General features: G+C 35.1%; 2 protein-coding genes across 6 annotated transcripts in view; one reads left to right on the forward strand and one right to left on the reverse strand.

Annotated features, from left to right (window-relative positions):
• The first annotated feature begins 9,466 nt into the window (after positions 1–9,466).
• Positions 9,467–23,888, forward strand: part of LOC100747090 (kinesin-like protein Klp98A) — a 16,868-nt gene continuing 2,446 nt past the window's right edge. The window contains exons 1-15 of one of the 2 annotated variants that reach the window (XM_003488758.4): positions 9,467–9,759; positions 10,257–10,326; positions 13,241–13,351; positions 14,171–14,287; positions 14,844–15,089; positions 15,187–15,359; positions 15,951–16,356; positions 16,444–16,728; positions 16,854–17,267; positions 17,504–17,701; positions 20,304–20,426; positions 20,721–20,822; positions 21,229–21,366; positions 21,443–22,483; positions 22,590–22,859. In XM_003488758.4, coding sequence (XP_003488806.1) covers positions 9,713–9,759; positions 10,257–10,326; positions 13,241–13,351; positions 14,171–14,287; positions 14,844–15,089; positions 15,187–15,359; positions 15,951–16,356; positions 16,444–16,728; positions 16,854–17,267; positions 17,504–17,701; positions 20,304–20,426; positions 20,721–20,822; positions 21,229–21,366; positions 21,443–22,483; positions 22,590–22,859 — 3,741 coding nt within the window. In that variant the 5' untranslated portion in view covers positions 9,467–9,712. The remainder of the gene's footprint in view (positions 9,760–10,256; positions 10,327–13,240; positions 13,352–14,170; positions 14,288–14,843; positions 15,090–15,186; positions 15,360–15,950; positions 16,357–16,443; positions 16,729–16,853; positions 17,268–17,503; positions 17,702–20,303; positions 20,427–20,720; positions 20,823–21,228; positions 21,367–21,442; positions 22,484–22,589; positions 22,860–23,888) is intronic. The other variant, XM_033320246.1, reaches the window with a different exon arrangement.
• LOC100747205 (presenilin-1) overlaps positions 17,082–23,888 on the reverse strand; it is a 12,820-nt gene continuing 6,013 nt past the window's right edge. For 2 of the 4 annotated variants that reach the window (XM_012384526.3, XM_012384524.3), the window contains exon 8: positions 20,227–20,434. The gene's annotated coding sequence lies outside the window, so the exon portion shown is untranslated. Of the gene's footprint in view, positions 17,220–20,226; positions 20,435–23,888 lie in introns of those variants that run through there. The other 2 variants (XM_012384525.3, XM_012384523.3) reach the window with 2 other exon arrangements.

The raw sequence follows: 23,888 nt of genomic DNA on the forward strand, positions 1-23,888 counted from the left end.
CCGCGCCTACCTCGACGACAGGTGGGTATACTACGCCAGCAGGGAGGGGGAGGAAAGGCGGACCGTCGAGCGCGGCGTCTTGCAGGTCTCGGTGTTGGGACCATCGCGTACGACGAGGTACTGCGCTGCCTGCTGCCTCCGGTCGTGGCCATAGTGTGCTACGCGGACGACACTCTGGTCTTGGTCAGAGGTTGCGAGTGGCACAAGACGTGCATTGGCGAAGTCGCAACGACCTGCGCAATTCGTGCTGTGCGCGGACTGGACCTGAGGGTCTTCCCTGCGAAGTCGGAGGCCATCTGGTTCTACGACAAGAACAGGCAAGGGACTCCTTCGCCCGGTCTGAGCATAAGCATGGCAGGCGAAATCGTCGGGGTGGGATCGCGGATGAAATACCTGGGTCTCGTTATCGACAGCCAGTGGACGTTCGAGCCGCTCTTCGACTCCCTGATTCCGAAGGTGTCGGCAGCTACCGACGCCTTGTGCAGCCTGCTGCCGAACATCGGAGTGGTGGGAGTCGCGGTGCGCCGATTATACGAGGGTGTCGTTCGGTCCCGAGTGATGTACGGTATGAGTGATTCCGTATGAGTATCTTATGGTTCCTGAAGTTAATAATTCTAGAACATACATATTTATTGGATTAGTACTTAAAAAAAAAAGCTGAAAGAAAGACGTATTAGGGAAAAAGATATCAATCTAATTTTAAAAACTTGAATTTAAATTTAATTTTGACTTTAAATTGAATGAAATACTAAAATAAAAAGAGAAGCCGTTGAAATCATTATTTATTTCTCATTTATTTCTTAACAGCCAAAGGACATTTTATTTAATAAAAATCTTAACTGTACTAACCATACTGAGCAATAACGAAATTATGTTAGATATTTAAAATGAAAACTACAGTAACGAACATTCATATTATTAGTTTTAAAAAGATAAATTGAATATTGTTACTTATGTATATCTTATAGCATTAATCAGTTTCAAACAAATTAAAGGTGTGATAATTTACAGAAATATTATGTATTTCTGCTAACAAATCCTCAAACTGTGTTATTCAAATGTTCTATAACAACATTTCTTTTACTTCCCTTTTTATACAATATTTTGTCTTTTTTTTATTCAGTTGTTTACATTCACAATTTATCCGATTCGGACATTTGGTAGAATCGTTTGGCTGTTTGATTATCATGTGTGTGGCTACCCCCAGCGGGCTACTATCTTCGTGTTTGTTATATCCTTTTTTATACAATATGAAATTATTTGATGAAATCGTTTAAAAATGGAAACCATCCCTTTTAAAAAATACTGATAATTAGTAAACAACATATCTTAGTAGTATTTTCGATCACAAACACTCTAATAATAAGGAGCGCTGAAAAAGAGTAAAAACTTATTCATTTAATGTAACCGGATTATCGCGAGTGGAATATCCATTCTATTATGTAATTCTAGTTTACTATATGTAGCTATAAAATAGAAAATTCTCAAAACAAATTGCAATGAGTGCTTCCTCATGTGTGTAATATTAATTAATTTACTATTTATAGAAAAAGCAAGAAAAAAGGATGGAAAACTCCCGAATGAATTATTTGCACAACGTTAATAACTATTAATCTATGCACTCAGATTTATATGTTCGCAACACTAATAACGGTTCAGTGTAGTCATATAAGAGGTTATTGATGACACTGCGTCAGATGATCCAGGAACAGGAACGTATTTCACAGTCTCGTGGAAGGAGATTGGGAATGATATAGGCGCAACACTATTTAAAAAAACTTGATCATTCATTAAGGGAGTGTCCTGAATTAGAATGTTCTAAAACAGCGTCTTTTTGTGATTTCTTTTAGAAGGGAAAGAAAGAAATGAAGTTATTGAATTTTGAGGTATGGTTTTATATACATTGAATTTCATACTATTTTCTGCCTTTTTTCATAGTTCATCGAGAAGAAGAATATATAATAATTTAATCCTTTTTTGGTTTTTTGTTTCGGTCAAGAATGACGAGGCGGATCCTTCCCGCCGATTGAAAACTGCAGCCCATGAAATAGGCTTAGAAATCCGTTATAATTTTTTTTTATTTAAAAAAAAATGTGACGAGGCGGATCCTTCCCGCCGATTGAAAACTGCAGCCCATGAAATAGGCTTAGAAATCCGTTATAATTTTTTTTTATTTAAAAAAAAATGTTGTTGTATTCGTTGAATATATATAGAACCATACCTCGAAATTCAATAACTTCATTTCTTTCTTTCCCTTCTAAAAAAAATCACAAAAGGACGGTGTTTTAGAACATTCTAATTCAGGACACCCCGTTAACACAACCCTAGCTAGAAAACTAATTAAAACAATCGCGATGAAAGGCCGCAATACTAATTTTTAAAACAACAATAAAATAAATATCTATACATAAAGAAAATGCTACTTCAAATATTGTACTACTACAGACTGCAATACTACAAAATTAATGAACCGTTAACGTTTCTAAATCCAACTTTAAATGAGAGAAGGAAATAAGAAATGTAAGAAATTCTAACAATTTATAATCAAAATTGCTAAACATAATCGCCATGTCGTAATTCGCAACACTAAAATAAACACGATTATCATTGTTTCACAACTTTAATTCAAACCGTAACCAGTCTCTCGCCACTAAATCAAACCGTAATCAGTGTTTCGCTAATAAAAAGCCGCGAAACTTTTCCGCAATTCTAATTCAACCCGTAATTAATCTTTCGCAACACTAATAAAGAAGACGTGTTTTACCCAATATAGCGGTAACTGACATATACGTATCAATCGAAATGTGTCCCTCTAATTTTTCGAAGCTTTCCTCGAAATCAAATAATCATAATTTGCACAAAAGAAGACTAAAATATTAAAACAAATGTATAAAAAGAACAAATTATATCAAAGTAATGCAACAATTGAGGTTAAATTGCTTTTGGAAGCTCATTGTACATACTACCAGTATACATACAAATGTAGCAACTAAAAGACTGATTGAAAAAAAAAAGATAATCTAACAATAGATTATAATAGATTATAACAAATAATTGTATATCTTACGTATAAGGTACGAAAACGTATATTTGTTCGACCAGTCGCGAAGAGACGCGATAGCGAGGAAGCACGTCAACGGTTACGATTCGAATAATTGACGTCACAAATAGATCGATCGTCTGATTTCTGTTAGGATAATAGGGATGGTTGAGTGAGTATAACACATACAGAATATATTTGTAACATATGTAACAATACAGAAGATATTTACGATACCTGTTGCGTAAGGTATAAGAGAAGAAGTCCGAGATGTTGACTGTTCTGTAGTTGTAGCTTTTTTTTTTATTTATTTATTAAAATTTACAATCAATTCTCGCATTGAGAATTTTCAGTAATGTAGTTGTAGCTCAAGCGAAGTCCGGTGACAATGCTGTTGCAAATGAAAACTCTTGGTGGTGATCGCCCCGGTGGAATCCTGGGAAACATGACAAAACCCACGTTTCCCTTATTTTTACCTGATAGAGCAATAGCCATAAGGAACCTTTTGAATCGAAGATGTTTTAAGCTGCTTACAGTCCTTAACGGTAAATCCAGAAACCTTGTTTTATGACCGTTTATTAGGATTATTGCGACTCGCTTAATTATATGTGCACAGCTGGTGGACGCCTCGACCGTAGAGAGTCACCGGAGGTAACAACGTACCGTAATTGAATGAAGTTAACAAGAAAGTGAGTTGGGTGATGTAGTAGGAAAAGGACACCTGTCGCGAAGTAATACAATATGTATACACAAAGCCCGTCTATCCACTCCGATTTTCGTCAGCAGATGACCCCCCAGTCAAGTTCGGTTGGCAAGGAGTGGGGGAAGGCTCGTCGACAAGTCGATCGTACACAAACAAGAATTGTCGAGGAAAGGATATGTTTACAATAGTTTGACATTATGTCCGAAGTGAAAAAAATAATACTTTAGATTAGAAAATAAACACGCGTGAGCTAACTGTAACTTAGGTGAACAAAATTTAAAATAGAACATCGCAAAATTATTATTACCATAAAATCGATGGATTATCGAACCAGATTTCGTTAATTTATAGTTCGATGTATACAAGAAAAGGGAAGAAAGGAGAGAAAATGAAAAAGAAAGTAAAATCGAGATAAGAATTATCAAGAGGAAAGAAGAAAAGGAAAATGATCGAAGGGAGTAAAATAGAAAAGAATTTCATTCTAATTATTAAGGACATAACCTAACAAACAAACACTCACCACACTAAAGAAATAAATCAATCAAATTCGAAGATGTTATCCCACTGGTAGCCATCCACATGTTATATTATTATACCACTAAGCTATAATATTTTACCAAATGTCCTACTGGACAAATTGTAAAATGTAGATAAATAAATAAAAAAAAAAAAGAATTCTAATTATTCGACCGTTCGCGGAGAGACACGATCGCGAAGAAGCGCGCCAACGAGAGTTGTAAATTCCCGTTGCAATTTGATAATTGACGCCACGAATTGGTCGATCCCCTATTTCGGTTAGGATAATAGATGTAGCTGAACTGATGATAACACTTAGTTAACAAATTAAAATATGCACTTTATTCCAATAACTTCTTAGATGTAAATAGTTACGCGTGGTGCGTGTAGATGCATTCTCAGCGACATGTAAATAGTAAGTTAAAATTGATGACTGATCAGTGAATGAAAAACCAATCAAAAGATGGTGACTGATCTAAGTATGAAAAGCTAATCAAGATATTAACGGTCAACAGATGAAAAACCAGTGAAGTTCGGTGACGACGATACGTCCTGCATGCCACAGCTATCGAAACAATAACCGACGTGATACTGTCGCAGAGAAAAACTATTGAAAGGTGTTGGTCATCCCAGTAACGGTCGTTCGCGGATGGAAATGGCCATTGAACATGAGAAAAGCCTGACCTTTCCATTTTCTACCTGACTGAATAATAACCATAAGGAACGTCTCGACTTGAAAATATTTTATAACAGTTAAGGACCTTAACGGTAAAGTAAAAATGCTTAGTTCTATGGCAGTTCCTTAGAATTATTACGGTCCGACTAAGTTGCACAGGTAGTGGCCGTCTTGACCGAGGGATGGATTCTGATTTATGTAGAGTCACCAGATGTAACACCAATGATACGTGATTTATGCTTTTTGACGTAAATGGCTTTGATTAAAAATTAATAACTGTCTATCCACGTCGAAAAACAACAAATTGATACAAATATAAAATGAAACAAATTAATATAATGAATAAATAAGATTCTCACCATTTTAAAGCAACAACATATCGATGTATGTTAAATATTCCACATTTATGACGATATCTCTGCAGTTGTTTCCACTTTTCGATATGACAACGTGCGAAATGATATGAATTCAATTTTTAATTTCTATCTTTGCCACCAGGGCGCAAACGACTCAGGTACGTATTATGTTCTATTAGTACTCTGATACTGCATTCTTCCGATTCTTATTTTCATACAAAATTCCATAATTCATGAACAAAATTTTGAACTCTACGTAATTTATTCGATTCTTACTAATAAACTATATATTGTATTATAGTAAAATACAAGATTTCATAGTTATCTTATTGCTAGGTAGTATTAATTTATGACGTAATTGGAATAATGTTTCCTAAATATTATTACTTAAAAAGCGATATAAGTATTATTATTTCCGAATATTACTGTTTGAAAAGTGATACCTTCAGCCGGAGCCATTACATATATGTAAGAATACACAATTTTTTATTTACACACACACATACACACGTACAAGGCAACGAATAAGCTAATAACAACACCATAGGACACCGTGGGACATTGGAAGATGTAAACCTTAATATTAGTATATTTGTGAAAGTATAATACTTGATCGATATTTATCCACAGAAGCAAGTTTTAGTTGATCTATTTCTCTTTTTATTGGGCGTAATTTGTCTGTTTGACTTATCCATAAATTATATTACGATTTTCTGAGGCAGAAGTGTGTCCAAGTGCAATATTTTATAGTTCGTTTGCGATTATACCATAACTATTCTTTCTATATTTTATTTGTAATTTCATTGTAGACTTTAGTTTTAATTAAAATCGCTACTATATTGAATTGGTAACGTCGTACGTGACATGTAACACAAAAATGAAAATGGGTCGGATGAGCTCCAAAACATGGGACACGAACAAATATTATATGTCATGTCTGTATCTCGTCTGTACTAATATGTTTAATATGATTTATATAGTATATAAAGATTAACATAAAATACCATAGAGTCTAGGTTATGATAATATAGATAGAATAGATAGATAGATATAGATAGAATAAGATGTATAAATCACAAAGGTCTAAGTTATAACAATAAATAAAAATGATACAGTACAGTTTTCCAATTAAAAACTGACAAAATAATAAAAATGGTAAAATAGACAATGGTCAAAATGATGATGCAATCTTACTCATTACATAACACCAAATATTGAAATTCACTAGAATTCTCTATGAATATTTTTAGTTCTCAGTTTAAACGTTATGAATGGCAACGTGGCTTTTCTTAGATTCGACTAAAGTTTATACAAAAGTAAGTATGAGTAATACAGATTCTAAAAATGTATCAATGAAATATATACTCAAACGAATTCGTTCAATATTCCAAAATCGATGCATATGTTTCTTGTGAGACTCGATTACATTACGGTTGTAACTAAGTGTACATTTAAGTATGTTGTACTTATTAAGTATATTGTAGAATTACAGACTAATCTTCTAGAATGCTGTTGGCGTTGTAACATAGTGATAACAGATTTTTATTAATCACCCTTGCAACGCATGGAACAACGGTAAATTCTCCGATATATCGTTCTGAATTTATCTACGTACATTTTTTGTCATTCTTAAATGATATCGAATTGTATGAATAACAATGATACGAGACGAGCAAGAATGGACAAGTGACGACCGTATGACACCATACTTGGCTTCACGGGAAGTGTCTTTGCCTAAACAGTATCAGAGGATTGACACGTTTTTCTGTAGCAGTCAGTAGTCCCGTAACATGTACATAGGCACGGTTACGTCAGTCCAATCGGCTATGAATCATTATGCACAGAGCATATCATATAACTATAACTCGTCTTTTCAAGGCCCCCATTTTATGATCAGACCACGTTCCTTGATATCAAGTGCCGGTCTTATAATTACCACAAGAGAATTCAATTGTACCCATCGTTAAATATGACCTTAAAATCTTTAATACAATTTCTAACATTTTCTAGAAAAAAATTATTTTAAACACTTACCCTTAATGTAGATTACTTAACATAAGTACATATATAACTATATAAGTATATAAATATAAAAGGTGTATAAGTTTGAAGCTTTCTTCTAATAAAGGAAATATGGAAATGATTATTTCGGTATCTGATTACTTACTTTAGAATTAAATCAATTGTCAAAATACAACTTAAAAAAACTTAAAAAGATTCTTAAAAGATCTTGGAAAAGTTGTATCTCTTTAACTGTACAGCATTAGGACAATTAAAATAATACATTTTTTGTATCTAATAGTATCTAAAATCTAGATAACAGAGAAATTCTTATTTTCTAATTTATTCATTCCTTAAAAAATTAGTTTGATTTGTGTGTGTAATTACACGCGCATTGTACAGTCTAGGAATAAAATGTATTTATAGAATCACGTATGTCGTTAACAATAAATAGTTCGTTTACACGCGACCACCAAAAACTATCAATGATTTAGCTACTTATATGCATTTAGGAAAGCAACAGGCTTTTTATTTAGAATTTAGAATTTTAAAGAAATTTAGAATGGTGGACAACTATGACTAGGATAGGATCGCAACGAGAAGGGAAAAAGGAAATTTGTTTACACCGGCACGGCTGTTGCAGATCGGTGATTCTGCACGAGACAAATTACGCTCTGCGAGAGAGTTGCTGGACCCGTTTTCAGACAGGTAGTTAAATCGACACTGCAGGTCAACATGCGATGAATACTCTCTCACTCGCTCGGAAACAAAACGATTTTTCCTTTTACAAAGTTGTGCCAAGTTTCGAAAAGTCCGTTGACCGTTAACTTGTAGTGAATAAGTCTAAATAAAGTTAGATGTTTCTGCAGAATCAATTTTCATTCGAATTTCAATTTCAAAATTTCAAAATTTCAATTAATGCTTTTTTACGTATACAAATTAATATTAATTATTGTTTTTATTAATATCTGTTAACCGTATATAGTTATCTGAGATAAGTTTAAATATTCAAATTAGATTAAAGACGTTCATTTGAAGTATACCTCATATGTATATTTGCAATAATTTAGAAGTGTCTTAATATTTATAAATGGAAGTGTTATGTATACTGATGTGTTAGCACGTTAGGTGTTCGTATCTTGAAACGAGACTGAGAAATTTAATGGCCAAATAAACCATTCTATGGTTAATTAGAAAAACATTACTGTATCCCTTTTGTTCAATGAACAAGAGTGAGATACAAATACATAACATGAAGTTTCGAGGTCCTAACGTTGATAGATTATTACATAAGATATAGACTATGGTTACAGTAATGCATGTTGTGATGAATGAAACACCTTAAGAAACTATACACATACAGTTAGGATTTAATTGGTCCAACACATTTGTTTTTATCAGAACAATAGTTCGTTAGAACACGAATCAACAATAATCATTCAATAATCTTAAAGAAAGCATCTTCAATACACAGAGCTATATAGATACGTAACATAAAGCTACTTGGGTAATTCGAGGGACCGGTGGGAATAGAAACAGTCAATTAACGAAGCAAAATCTCAGAGCATACGCGTCACTGCTATGAATATATTATATACAATAATATACACATACGTGAAGTATTTCTAAGGAACACTAGCGCCGCCTATGGCATATTTACTATTTACAATCGTGGGCAGTGGGCAGGTGCCTACAGTATCCTACTCTTGTCCTGAATCTGTGCCCACCGATGATGTGTAATCACCAGCTGGATAATAAAAAGACATGAATTCTCTGTATAACCGCCGTTACGCGCTTAAAGAAACCGCAAAAGCGTTTGATTTAGCTCTCTCTATTTGCTGCGTGGGTGGCTCGCCTTCTCCGTTCACTCTCCACCACTGGCTTCTACCATACCGATCCCATACTGACGTCACATTCCATAGAAGGGAAATATAAAACCTGTTAGACCGTCTCCCTTTCTTTCTCTACAGTTTCGTATTTCTGATTCACTTTATCTTTCTTCGTATTATCTTGTCTCTCTTTCCCTCTTCTGTCTCTTTTCTGTTTACGTTTCCGCCTGCATTTTTCCATCCGCGCCGTTACGAATAACGAGCAAATGTGCGGTTCACTTGAAATTAGGGATCCCCAATGTGTACGCGCATGCGCAGGAACGCAACTTTTTGTCTCGGCTTAACAGCGGCTTGCTAGCCAGTCGTCCGCCTGTGGAGACCGTGTTGAGGATGATGTTGCTCATTGCGTGCGAGGTTCGACGACGACGAAGACGTTTCGTAGTACGGCAACAACCGTCGACGACGTCTTGTCTATACAGTACCGCGAAATACTTCACGTTCGCGTAACGCGAGTTGTGAAAACGCAGAAGTGACAAGATATACCGCGCAACACCAACATCCTTTGACAAAGTCTATCCGTTTGTTATAGTCATGGCTTCAGTGAAGGTAGCAGTGCGGGTTCGTCCCTTTAATAAAAGGTGCGTGCAACTAGTGATAACCTGTGTTTAACGTGTGTTTTATGTGTTTTCATTGTTATGTGTTTGATATACGAGCTGTACATTCTCTAGTACAGATACATTCTTCGTCATGAATTTTATTCAATGCCTGTTTTTAAGATCCCAGTTTTTACAATTGACCAAGTAGCGAGTCAAGGCCTGCTATTTATGATTTAGACAAAGTCCTCACAAAAGATGTTTTTGCGATACAATTCGCGAACGTTCGACCTTCGGACGTAACGCGTTCCATGGGACGATCAATCATATGGTTTCGATCGACCCACGGTGCGACTGACGACTGGGCGACAAGATTCTGCCACCTGCTGTCATTCCCTCTAATGTTATTGTTATCCAAATGTTTTTCCCTATCGACTATTTTTTTTTCTTTTCGCGTTATATTATTTGTAGGAACATTAATGAAAATATCAAGTGCTCAGTTCTATGAATAGAGATGTGAATCTGTCAAATTTGTATTCCAGGGAGTTGGCCATGAATGCGAAAATGATTGTTCAAATGGATGGCCGAAAAACGAGGATTTTTAGCACAAAGGTATTTCCTAGCATTTAAAACAATTAGTTGTAAAAAATTTTACGTATCTCTTATTAAGGTTAACCTTGCTGCGATCTTCAAATTATTTTCAACTATTCGTGGTTCATTCTTCAAAAATGTCTGAAGTCTGATTCTTAATTTTATGCTAAAGTTTTCTTAAAACGACACAAATTCTCTTGCTTATTAAAATAAAGATTGCACTAAGGTTAACACACCAGACTAGGACTACAAATGACTAAAGTATGAAATTTGTTTATACTTCAGAAATATAATGTTGTAACTTTACAGAATTTCTATAAGAAATTGAAAAGTTGGTCATTTTACAAGTTCCAGCATTGTATGTTATGTACGTTCTTATGCAGTTTCCATGTATAATCCGCAACAAGCGACTCCTGTTGCAGTTCCTTAAGCCAATCCTTATGCAGTTCGTCCTTAATGATCGCACGGGCGAACTTTCTAAAAAGATTTCTAGACTGTAGAGCGATTTTTTTTGCGTCCCGAACTACCGTTGACCGCCACGCCGTTAAAACACTCTGTGCTCGAATCGTGTCATAATTTCTGGTCGACCGAACCTCGGCTATTGACCCATTAACGTCACAATGACCGCGACATATATTGTTCGTAGACGTACAGAAACTTTTTTACCATACGGAGACTATTTGTTATTCTAACATTACATCATTGATAACCACGCTTGCCGAGCGAAATCTTTGGCCTAGCTAGTGAGAGCAAGATAGCGAACGGCACGTCATCTGATCGGAGAAAGTGCGAAAATCGTTGTTGGACCAATCCCGGACCACTCGGTTTCCGTCCCACGACACTAACCACAAAACTAACCAATTATATCGCCATTAAGAATTAACAGCTACCAAATCTATCAAAATCACAAATTATAGGTTTTTGGAATTACTGAAAATATGTAATGTGTTTTTTGACAAAATTAATATTAACTTTCATCGGGATGAAAATTTGATTTTTGTTTCTATCAAAATATTATAATTATAATAATTTTTGTGTATGCAGTATCATATAATATTTAAAATTAAAGTCTGATATATATTTCTATATAGAGTTAACAGACGTTGCGCGTAAGTGAACTTTTGTTCGTCTCTGTATGACCAATATATAGGTCTTAGAGCTAATTATATCGTCCTCATTAATGCTTTGGGGTAAATTTGGTTCGTGTACGATATTAATAGAAATTTCTATTTTGTTCACTTGTTATGAGTAGGTCGTAAATGTTTGTGCAAATTTATATTAATATGAATAGAAACATGAAGAAATGAAACCTACGCAAAGATTTATTTTGTCCATTAACTTTTACCTGTATTATATGCATTTTACACTTTTAAGTTTTCCATAAACGCCTAACTATCCACCTAGTCATGAATCTTTAGTTTCTGATTCCTTTTTCTCTCTGGAATGACTCAATGTTAAAAATACGAGTTTTATATTTTCGTACAATTCCTTTTATCGCTCCAGGATCACTCCTGTACCTTGTTACAAAAGGAAATAACTTTTACGTAATTTATGACTACCGCTTACCTTTATCTCATGTTAATTATCATAAAACAGATTTCCCGTTTTATCAGTGATAATGTGACAAGACAGGTCTATGAAAATCTAGCGCATGCAACATTATGGCGATCATGACGCATTTTATGGCACGCGTAACGCTGTTGGCTATAGGTATATGTATGTTGTTAATTGAAACAAACAGTTAAACAAATAAAATTCTTGTTTATAAGAATAATTTTAAATATGCTAGCGAATCCACGTTTCACGAATTTAAAACATTATATATATCAGCCGATTCATTTTAACAAATAGATTACGAAAATACCACAATTATTTTGAGGAAAATTATTATTATTATTATTTTAGTGAAATATCGTGCTAGATACTTTATCTTCGTATTGTACTAGATTTTTGAACAATGGCTGACATATTGATTGTATTTTATCCAATGAAAGATCACGGTTTATTTTCTATATAATCTTCCTTTAGTTAAAATATAATATAAAGTACATATATTTTATAATGTTACATTTTATAATTTATAATAACATTGTAAAGTCTAAAAGTTATTTCTAATTTGATTTCCTATCTAAAACACTGAAACAAAGAACAATGAATTCACAAAGTGCGACGAAATCGATGACCTCAACAAGTCGAACGTGATGATTCAAACGTTTTAACGTTTCCTCAAGGACTAACTTCAAATTTCTTAAGGCATCGAGCGCGTTGATCACGATCCTAGAACGATAATGACTCCTCACCTTTAGCACTTTTTTCGTCTATTGCAGGTTTCATGATGGACAAACATAAGAGTTTTATTTTTTTAATTGCTTGCCACTCGCTTTGTGTTGCATAATGTGCGGAGTGCCCCTTGATAGGATACGATTACAGTTATGTGGGATGCAGTCTTACGAATGCACGTGATATAACAGCTTGCTGTTTGCCAGCCACTTGTGAATGATGCGCTTCTTCGGTATCAATCATTGTACAGGCTTTTGACCCGTGTCAATCTATCCAATATTCCTTTCCTTTAATATGACCAATCAATTATAATGCAATATTAAATCCAATATTAAAGAAATAGTTCACACGTGAAAATCTTCATCTTCAGAAATTGTTGGGAACTTTGAAGAATTTATTTGACTTATCTTTTTCAATGAAATGACTAAACATTAAGGCCATTGAACCACAGACGAGGTACAGAAACTGTGCCTTGAACTTTATATTTTAATCTTAAAGGGAAGTCTATGATTCGTACAGGTCGATCAATAAAAGGAGTTTTCGTTTCTTAATGAAGGATCCAATGGATTTGGTCCAATGGATCTGAATCGATAAAGACATTTCTTTTTATAAAATGGAACAATTACTGACTTTATTATTTTATTGTTATTTTCAGACACCCGGTAGTTGCAGGGAAATCGACCGCGAGAAATATAAAGACTTCACATTTGATCATTCTTACTGGTCCTGCGACGCAAGCGATGACAACTATGCATCGCAGGAAGAGGTATATATTACTTGGTTTTTTCAAAGCGTATCAATCTATCAATTCGAAATTAATAATACAGATTAAATAGATCATTGAATCCAACGATGCATCAGAAACAGAGGAAATACCTTTTCTTAATTATGTGTGTTCATTTGAATATACGAGCCATTAATTATTATGAGCAATATGTTATGTAATCTTTTATTTCATTTGTAATGAGAATTAAATTATTTTTAATTAAATAAGCTCGTTCTCTTTGAAATTAATTTTGTTCTGAATAAAAAATTATCGCCGCCGATTGATTCGCATCGGGCAATATCCCGCATTGGGCAATGTTTTGACGGTGAGCCACGATCAGAATTAAAATAGAAGACCGGCATGCGTGCACCGGTATAGCAACCATTGTCGTAAGAGAATAGATTCTAATTAAAGACTTCACATTTTTCAAAATTTTAAGGATCATGTCTATATAATTACAAATTATTTTGTCACCGTGATAAATGATAAGTCTGACTCGTCTTTTATCGCGTGTGTAATAAATAATGATACATCGTGTAAGTAAAAAAAAAATATTTCGCTTTTATCATTTGTAGAATTAATCAAAACACACGTATTTGTTTAATACTTATCGACCATCTTGATTCCTCTGGTGACCCGTTAAAACTCTTTCAAGTAATTCACTATCAAAATTCCCCTACCAATGTGTACAGTTAAGTACACATAAGGCGTGTCTGGTGCTATTTTTGAATTCGATAAGATTTTCATTTATCATAAAAGTTGATGCTTGTTAGTTACTATCATATCAAAAACAGATAGCTGATCCTTTTTCTATTTTAGGTGTTTTATGATCTGGGTACAGACGTAATAGAAAGTGCCTTCGAGGGCTACAATGCCTGCGTCTTCGCCTACGGCCAAACAGGGTCTGGAAAGACCTTTACCATGATGGGTACACCGGTAATATTTTAATCGTTTAGTTTGCCAGCATGATCATGTCACCTTTATCCCTTTATAAAAGATTACTCTTCTTTGATCTTCTACAATATTCCATTTTGCTCAGTAAATTTTATCTTTATGTTTGATATTTGGACATCTTGGATTTAGTGTAATATTTGAGTAATTCTGCAAAGTTAGTTTGGTATCTGGATAATTCCCTAATATTAGTTTGATATTTGAATAATTCCGTAAAATTAGTATTGAATGTAATTCTCTAATTGTTTTAAGCATTTAGTCCATTTTTCATAAAATTTTATCCACAGAGAAAAAAATCGTAGAGATACAAAAGTTACCATACTTTTAATGAATTTAATACGCTCCGATGCTTCTAGATCGCTCGATCACGTAGTTCACTTATCATCAATGCAGAAACCCATTACGTTATTGCGAAACATTGTTTCGTACTTTCACTGGCCAGTTGATTTCTATGATTTTTCTTCGCCTTGTACTGTATTTCTTTACCTAGAAAAGAATCCTTACCTTTAACATCTAATAATTTTATCATTTTCAATTTCAGGAGGCTCAAGGATTGATCCCACGGATTTGTAAGACGCTGTTTGCCAGAATGGCAGCTGGCAAAGAAAGCGGAGCGTCTTACAGAACAGAAGTGTCATTTTTAGAGATACATAATGAAAGAGTAAGGGATCTATTGAGACTGGATCAGTCGCAGTCTCATTCTCTCCGAGTGCGGGAACATCCCAAAAGAGGGCCTTATGTCCAAGACCTATCAAGCCACCTCGTCTATGATTACTCAGATATTCAGGTAAATGAACCCGTTCTCTCTTCCTGCTCGTTCCGCACTCACAACACACTTGTGGGAGAGGTAGTTTTAAAATAAAGAGTTGTTCCCGCGCTTGTAGGAGTGCATGGTGCGAGGTAATACGCATAGGACTACGGCAAGTACAAATATGAACGACGTGAGCAGTAGGAGTCACGCAATTTTTACAATCACGTTCGTTCAAGCTGGGCTATCAGAAGGCAATATGCCGTCGGAGACAGTTTCAAAAGTGCATCTTGTCGACTTAGCCGGAAGGTATCGAGACATGTGTCTTGGATAATTTTTGTTTTTGGAATCATCGGACTAACACGCGAGATGTGAGCAGAAAGTTCGTACAAAACATTACTGAGTTTTTAATACTTTTTTTTCTTTTACTTCCTATTGTAATTGATACTTGATAAACGACTGGAGATTTCATAAAAATTATTTCTACTGGAATAGGAGAAGCCTTGTTTATAGAATGTATAAATGTAATAACGAATTAAAGAATATCTTGTGAAGAGATCTTATCGAATAAAGGAATACCAACATTGAAGTCAAGGTTTCCTTTGAAAACAAGGAAATGTTTATCCGCAAGATAGCTAGTTAAGTTCCATTTCATTATTATAAAAATTTATCGTATTTTTACTATTAAATCACATTTTTAAAATGGCAACACTTGGTAATATCTTGAGTAATTATCTTACAAATCTCTGCATAATGTACTTTAAGTTGAATGAAGTAATCATATACTTTGAACCTTTTGCTCACATTCTTGAAATCATTAAGAAATATAGATATCTAAGATAAATGTAAGGTAGTTGTAAGCAAAAGTGAGTTCACATTTGTTTATCTACGTTTGTTTAGTGAACGTGCAAATGCAACAGGTGCATCAGGCCAACGATTAAAAGAGGGCGCGCACATTAATAAATCACTGGTAACATTAGGTTCCGTGATATCAGCGCTCTCTGAAGTTAGTGCCGCAGGCGAAGGGTCTTCCACTTCTAAGCGAGGTATCTTTATACCCTATCGAGATAGTGTATTGACATGGTTGTTAAAGGACTCGCTTGGAGGTAACTCGAAGACAATCATGATAGCCACTATTAGTCCGGCAGATTGTAATTACGGCGAGACCCTCAGTACGCTCAGGTACGCTAACCGAGCGAAAAATATTATTAATAAACCCACTATTAACGAAGATCCGAACGTGAAATTGATCAGGGAACTCAGAGAAGAGATACAAAAATTGAAGTCTCTTATTGGGAAGGATATGGTAAGTCCTAAAAAAGATACACACTTTCTCCTTTACCAATTAAGAAAAAATTCGATTAAAAAGTGAAATCTTACCTGTTCATTGCAGAGCGTTGAAAGGCCACCGCAAGTATTGTTAGCTCAGATTCATGAGAAACAGGAGCAAGAGAAAGTATTGACGGAAGAATGGACGGAAAAGTGGCGAGAAACGCAGCAGATTCTCCAAGAGCAGAAAGCGTTAGGTCTTCGAAAAAGCGGTGTTGGCGTAGTTCTAGATTCAGAGATGCCGCATTTAGTGGGTATCGATGATGACCTTCTTAGCACTGGTGTTACACTTTATCATCTGAAAGAGGGTAGAACGTTAGTGGGAACGGAAGAAGCACCAACCACACAGGTAATCATTTCATTTATTTATCCCAATAAAAATTAAGATTTGTTGAATCTGAATACTAGTTAAACTACGGGAATATATATACACATATTTTATGAATTATATAATATGTGCTACTTAATAAATAGGATATTGTATTGACTGGTGCGGATGTCGAGCCAGAACACTGTGTGGTGGAGTTAGATAGTGGGGTTGCAACTCTTCATCCCCTTTCTCCTCACTGCTGGATCAACACAGCACAAGTCGATAAGCCAACGCGGCTGTCACAAGGCTGTATTATTCTTCTTGGCCGGAACAATATGTTCCGATATAACGATCCAGCTGAAGCGGCGAAACTAAGAAAGGAAGGTGGAACGAGTAATGGTAATTTACAATCCACGGTCGTCAATCTTTCAAGATTGTCTCTCTTGAGCTGGAGTGTCTCGGATTTGCATGCTTCGTCCTCTAGCGATAACCTTTTAAATTCGAGCGAAGATCTCCGAACGCTTGAAGAACTGGAACAACAAAAAGCAGCCCTTATCAAAGAAAAAGAAGACTTCAAGGTTCGTGAATTAACTAATTAACTTTATACGATATTAGTTTTTATGTCAATTAAATCCATTATAGTTTATTACTATAATTAATAATTTAATAATCATAGAATATTATTTCTAGTACTCTAGTTATATTATTATTAATATCCTACATATAAAGATATTTAAATTAGTGCAAATGGAATGTTAATCGAAAGCTTTGAACTAAAATAAATAATAAAAATTTTTCATTTTAATTTGCACAGAGGGAGCAGGAAGAACGAGAAGAGAGATGGGCCGCGAGAAGAGAGGCTCTAGAAGGAGCGCAGCGCGAATTGGAACGCGAATGGGGTGCCCAATGGAAAGAATGGGCTGACGCCATAGCGGCTCTGGAATCTCGACAACGCGAGTTACGCACGAGACGTCACATCCTGGAGCAAGAGCGACGGGACGAAATGACGCAAGTAAGTGACTCGGATTCGCCGTCTCCAGATCCGAACGTAATCTCGATCATCTATCAATTTTTCCTCGTCCTTATTGCTCTCTGTGTTCTTATTTGCTTGTCTGGCAACATCATCATCAACTCGCACATTTGCCCGTTAAACATGTGACCCCAGAAAATGTGTGTAATAGTATTAGGTAACACGTCCTCGTTAAATCACGTTTATGTTCTTCATCAAGTGTTCACAAGTGTACTTGAATATCAAATGGTGTTCAGATGTAGAAAGAATGAGCAATATCATCAACATTGACGATGATCACATTTTTTCACTTTAGTTTAACTGTAGATATAGAAATTTATTAAAAAAAAAAAGCTTAAGGTGCTTCAACTCAACGATCGGCGTCTATATCAGGATTTTCTCCTGAATTGTAATATAATGTAACTAATGTACAATTACATTGTTAACGGGACAATATTTGTCCGATATTATATAATTCAATCATTTTTTTAATGTATAAAAGAAATGTTTCCTATTCTTTTTGTATAATACTTGTCTGCCTTTACGTAGATTCTATTACGGGTTTTTAATACGAATCGCGCCTAATATCCCGCAGACTATAATCTTAACGCTTATTTTTTTAATGGCGAAAATTAGATAGAGAAGCTTAAATGACGATAAGCTGTTTGAATACCATAAAAGTGCCAGTGTTGACAAGATTTTGCCGGACAAATATGGCATTCCGTGGAATGTTATACGTTAAGTATCTTGTAGACGATTGTTACAATGAACAGAGTAAAAGAAAACAAACTGTTATGTACATATCTGGGCTTGTCTTTTGTAGAAACGTCTGTATATATGGGTTTGTTATGCGAGAAAGAAAAAAAGAACTGTTTATTATATACATACATATATATAATATATATATACGAATACTGTTGATTAATAAATTTTTCTTACAAAAATTGGCCTTCGATCTTCCACGATATGATATTTTGCACGCACACTTCTACTGTCTGTATTCTATCTTTCATATACAGGGTGGTTGGTACATGGTGGCACAAGCGGAAAGGGGGTGATTCTACGCGAAAAAAGAAGTCGAAAATATAGAATAACAATTTTTCGTTTGAGGCTTTGTTTTCGAGAAAATCAACTTTGAATTTTCGCTCGGTACACGTGCATTTTATCACGTCTCGTTGTAACGGATCTCACTGTAGATCGTTGTCTCGATGGAAAAATTAAAAAAAAAAATAAAAAAGAAAATTTTTATTCTATATTTTCGACTTCTTTTTTCGCGTAGAATCACCCCCTTTCCGCTTGTGCCACCATGTACCAACCACCCTGTATATGAAAGATAGAATACAGACAGTAGAAGTGTGCGTGCAAAATATCATATCGTGGAAGATCGAAGGCCAATTTTTGTAAGAAAAATTTATTAATCAACAGTATTCGTATATATATATTATATATATGTATGTATATAATAAACAGTTCTTTTTTTCTTTCTCGCATAACAAACCCATATATACAGACGTTTCTACAAAAGACAAGCCCAGATATGTACATAACAGTTTGTTTTCTTTTACTCTGTTCATTGTAACAATCGTCTACAAGATACTTAACGTATAACATTCCACGGAATGCCATATTTGTCCGGCAAAATCTTGTCAACACTGGCACTTTTATGGTATTCAAACAGCTTATCGTCATTTAAGCTTCTCTATCTAATTTTCGCCATTAAAAAAATAAGCGTTAAGATTATAGTCTGCGGGATATTAGGCGCGATTCGTATTAAAAACCCGTAATAGAATCTACGTAAAGGCAGACAAGTATTATACAAAAAGAATAGGAAACATTTCTTTTATACATTAAAAAAATGATTGAATTATATAATATCGGACAAATATTGTCCCGTTAACAATGTAATTGTACATTAGTTACATTATATTACAATTCAGGAGAATGTATATTCTATTAAGTATTATATGTATACACAGTCGAAAGAATTAACACTACCGATTAACAAACCCAGTGTATCTTGTTAACAATTTTGTTGGGGTACGTCCGCACGTACATTTTGTCCAATACTGATGTGGGATTTAAAGACCTAACTAACCGAATTTTATAAGGTAATGTATTTATCGCGATTATCTCATCGTTTCTGTTTTCTTCTTCTTTTACCATTAATTTTTGTTCTTTTTCATTCAATATTTACTTGGATCTTTCAATAAATCTCGTATGAACTGACCTCTGCAATAACGTCACGTAGCTCCGTATTATCATTGATGCATAAACAGATGGCATGCTTTTGTTTTTATTTTTATCCATTCTACATCATTCTTCTCTCGTAACCGATAGCAGAGTATCTGTGTACATGGGTGACTTGTAAAACTATCATTTTTCGTTATTATCACTTCAAATGTAAGTTTAAAAATTTATTTTTCGTTTAAACGTACAATTTATATATATATTTATATATATATATATAAATATATAATAAAAAATGAAATTAATGGGAATTAAATAAAAGGAAAGGAAGAAAAAGAATGGAACTCGCATCTAAACTATATTTTTTTCAGTTATCTTTTTTGTTAATGCATCGATATCTGTGTGTGTGTGGTACTAGGTAGAAAATTTATGTAGGGAAGTTGCCTCTCTACGCACGACATTGCAGTCCAAGCATCGTCAGTTTCAAGAGTTCATGAGCAATCACGAGCGCGCTCAAAGATTTCATCAATGGTGGGAGAAGGTAAGAGTCTAGACAGAAAAGAAAAAATCGGTATAACATGCAGCACATATAGTCAGTACAGTATTTTGATGGCACGAACTATTGAAATAAACGGGAGAAAAAATAAATTTTTAAAAATGTAATTGCATGTAACATATATGACCCTGCATGTTGTCTTTATTTATTTTTCTTTTTTTTTATTATTGCTTTGTTAATTATCTCTTTATTCCTTTCTTAATAATACTCTAATGAAGTATTAATATAGAAACGAAGGTTCACAGTTTTTTAGTTCAGAAAAAAAATTTACCATTTCAGACGGACGACGGTGCTGGTAGCGATGGCAGCTTGCCAGAATCCTGGTCGAGTTTGAACGATGATAAATGTGTTGACGCGGTGAGAGAGCTTGTTAATCATCATGTAAGTGATTCTAAAACCATCCTTTCTCAAGTTTAACTATAATCTTAATGACTGGATTAATTCTAGGAACTAGGTCAAGCCATAACTTTTTTTTTAAGCAAGGACTTCATGTTTTTGTGAACTACATCTCTTTAATTATGATTTAGTCTTTTATTTACTTAACCAGTAGACTGTGCATATTTATGCAAATTCGTATCTTTATGAACACAGCTAAAAAAATTAAACATATATGGAAACATCTACTTTTTCATCTACTTTTATATCATTAAACTTTGTATATATAAATTTAATAAGAAAAATATGGTTCATAGAAAAATCAAAAACAAGAATTAGCTAGTTTCTATAATCAAGAGAACATTATAAAAGAATCAAGAATAAAATTCAACTTTAAAAATCTACCTTCCAGAAGAAAGAATTGGCTGTATTGGAGACTGAGCTACAGAACAAGGTGAAATCCCTCAATGAGCACCAGAGCAAGGTAGACAAGATGGAAGAGGAGCTGATGGAGATAGCTAAAAGGCAAAAACATATGTTTAATCTCGAGGTTAGGATACTGTTTATAACTAGAAGCTAACTTACTTTTCTTATTCTCATTAAATATTAAATACATATGTTTCTAGTTTCAAGAAGAAGGAAACACAGAGAAGAAGTTGTTGCTGGCGAAGCGGAGCCAGGAGCAGTTACAAGAGATCCTAAGAAGAAAACAAAGTCTTTCATTAAACTTGAAGCGTGCGTTGCCTGCTTCACCAGGTGATTGTTCCTTGAGCGGCGATGAAGTTCTTCACAATGGAGACATTGAATCGCCGCAGGGATGCAATAGAAAACTTCAGATAGCTTCTGCCTTGAGTCTACTGCCACAAAATATTCCAAGTTCTATAGACACAGCAGATACTTTTCATACAGCTGCGGCTGACTCGCCTGAACCTAGAATTCTGTTTGAAAATTCGGAAACAAAAGAATCTCAGACATTATCAAGTGATAAACAAAGAGAACCTAACAAGCACCAGAAATCTTCCCCTGAAGTCCACTTAGAGAATGATAGAGCTAAATTGTGTGAAGTAGAAAGCAGAAGTTTGTTGAACTTAAATAGAAAGCCCTCGATAGATACAATCATCAAGTCAGGAAAGTGCAATGGCAGTGTTAACAGTGAGAAAACAGAATCAAAGTCTCCAACGAATTCTATTACGGAGGAGGATATTCCTGAAGATTCGCTGGAGTCACCTGTGCAGCAGAATCCAGCGATGAAACGATTGAACCAAAGAATCGCTCGTCAACGAATGATGGTGATGAGGTGCCTAGAGGCCAGCACACCCTCGAAAGAAGATCTTAATAGACAAATTGCGATCTTACAAGATCTTCAAAAGCAGCAAATTGAATTAGAAGTATCGCTTTTAGAAGACGAACGAAAAAATCTCAAACAACAATCACAATGTGATAGATTGGCAGTTGGTGATGCGAATGATCCTGCACAAACAGTAGAAACAATGTCGTGCCGTGATGTAGAGTCCACGACTAGCTCAGGCACGTTGCTGGCCGTGGCCACAGTGCGATCTCCAATTCTCAGGAACCACAGGCCTAATATCAATGGCGAGGAGAACTTGTCAGAATCGGTAGTGCCTCGAATATCAGCGGGAAGAGGATATTCAACAGTATATTTAACGGTAATTTATAATATGCATGATGTAATATAAATTGGAAGACAACTAAAAAATATCTTCCAATAATGAAAGTATGAAGATCATTTGTTATATCTGGCCTTTGTTTTAGAGTCAAAATCGAGGTGATCGTTTGAGTAGTCCATATACCCTGACAATCACAAGGTCTTTGCCATCTTTGATAGCAAACGACGCCGACTATGACAATGTGATTAACATGATCGTTAGTATACCTTCCTACGTGATACGCGGAGCTGGCACGTCCAGTCACTACGAATACGAGGTACGCGTCGTAGCGCAGGACGATAGCTGGACGCTTTTACGTAGATACAGAAGATTTCGAGAATTGTATATTTCTATGAGACAAAATTATGGTAGCAAGGTAAGTAGGATTTTTTTATTCGTTTTATTAATTTTCTGTATATTTCAAGTTTGTTAATATTAAATAATTATAATTGATAAAATTTTCTCAAAATTTTTTTCTCAAATAACAAATAGTAATATATTTTTATTTATTATTGCTTAGTCCGTGCCTTTCAGCTTTAGACGAGGTTTCGATTTTACATCTCTTTTACCTATTTCGCTTCTTATATATCTACCTCCCTTCTTATCCACTCTATTATATTGCACTCCTTGAATTATTCTGTCTTTAAAAACTATGGCAACTTTTGGGCTTTTAGGCTCTTTTCTCGTCTTGGCCATTTCCCCAGTTCTCTCTCTTTCCTTTATGCACTCGTTTACTAGTTCCTTTTTTGATTCCATGGGTTTCTCTTTGTACCTTGCTGCTTTTCTTCAAATTGTAATATAGTATAAGGTATATATAGGTGTGTGTGTATATATATATATATGTATATATATATATAAGGTATATAGTAGTAAGGTGTAATAGTTATGGGTGATAGTACTACTGCTAGTGTAGATTGCTGGGAGGTATTGCCGCTTTTTCTTGTCATTTAAGAATCGTGGAAAGAAAAATTGCACTACGGGCGCCGGGATTTGAAAACCCGGGTCCCGAACGTCCGTAACCAAACGCGCTAACCATTGCGCTGTCGTCGTTCGACGATAGTTGCTATCGAGTGCCGCCACAGTAACCCCTTATCAATGATAACGTTTCTTCTTTGTGTTGTGCATATGGTCGTATGATCTCGGCCGTTGTTTCCATGTGCGGTTGAGAGAATTCGGCATCTGCGGATGTGTCGTTTCGATGCAGGGTAAGGTGTCGGCTGCTTGTTGTCAAACCTGTGCAGATGTTGCGCAAAGTCTTCGTGTGGCGGTGGACCTGTCGGTACGGTGTGGGCGTTTTAGCGTACGGTCGTAGGCCTTCGTTCTTCTTTAGTATGACGTGCAGAGATAATATGCCCATGGACTTTGCGTTGGCTGCATCACTCCTGGCTCGTCTCGTATCCTGTCA

The sequence above is a fragment of the Bombus impatiens genome, unplaced genomic scaffold (genome assembly GCF_000188095.3).
Source record: "Bombus impatiens unplaced genomic scaffold, BIMP_2.2 scf_0263, whole genome shotgun sequence".
NCBI classification, from domain to species: domain Eukaryota; kingdom Metazoa; phylum Arthropoda; class Insecta; order Hymenoptera; family Apidae; genus Bombus; species Bombus impatiens.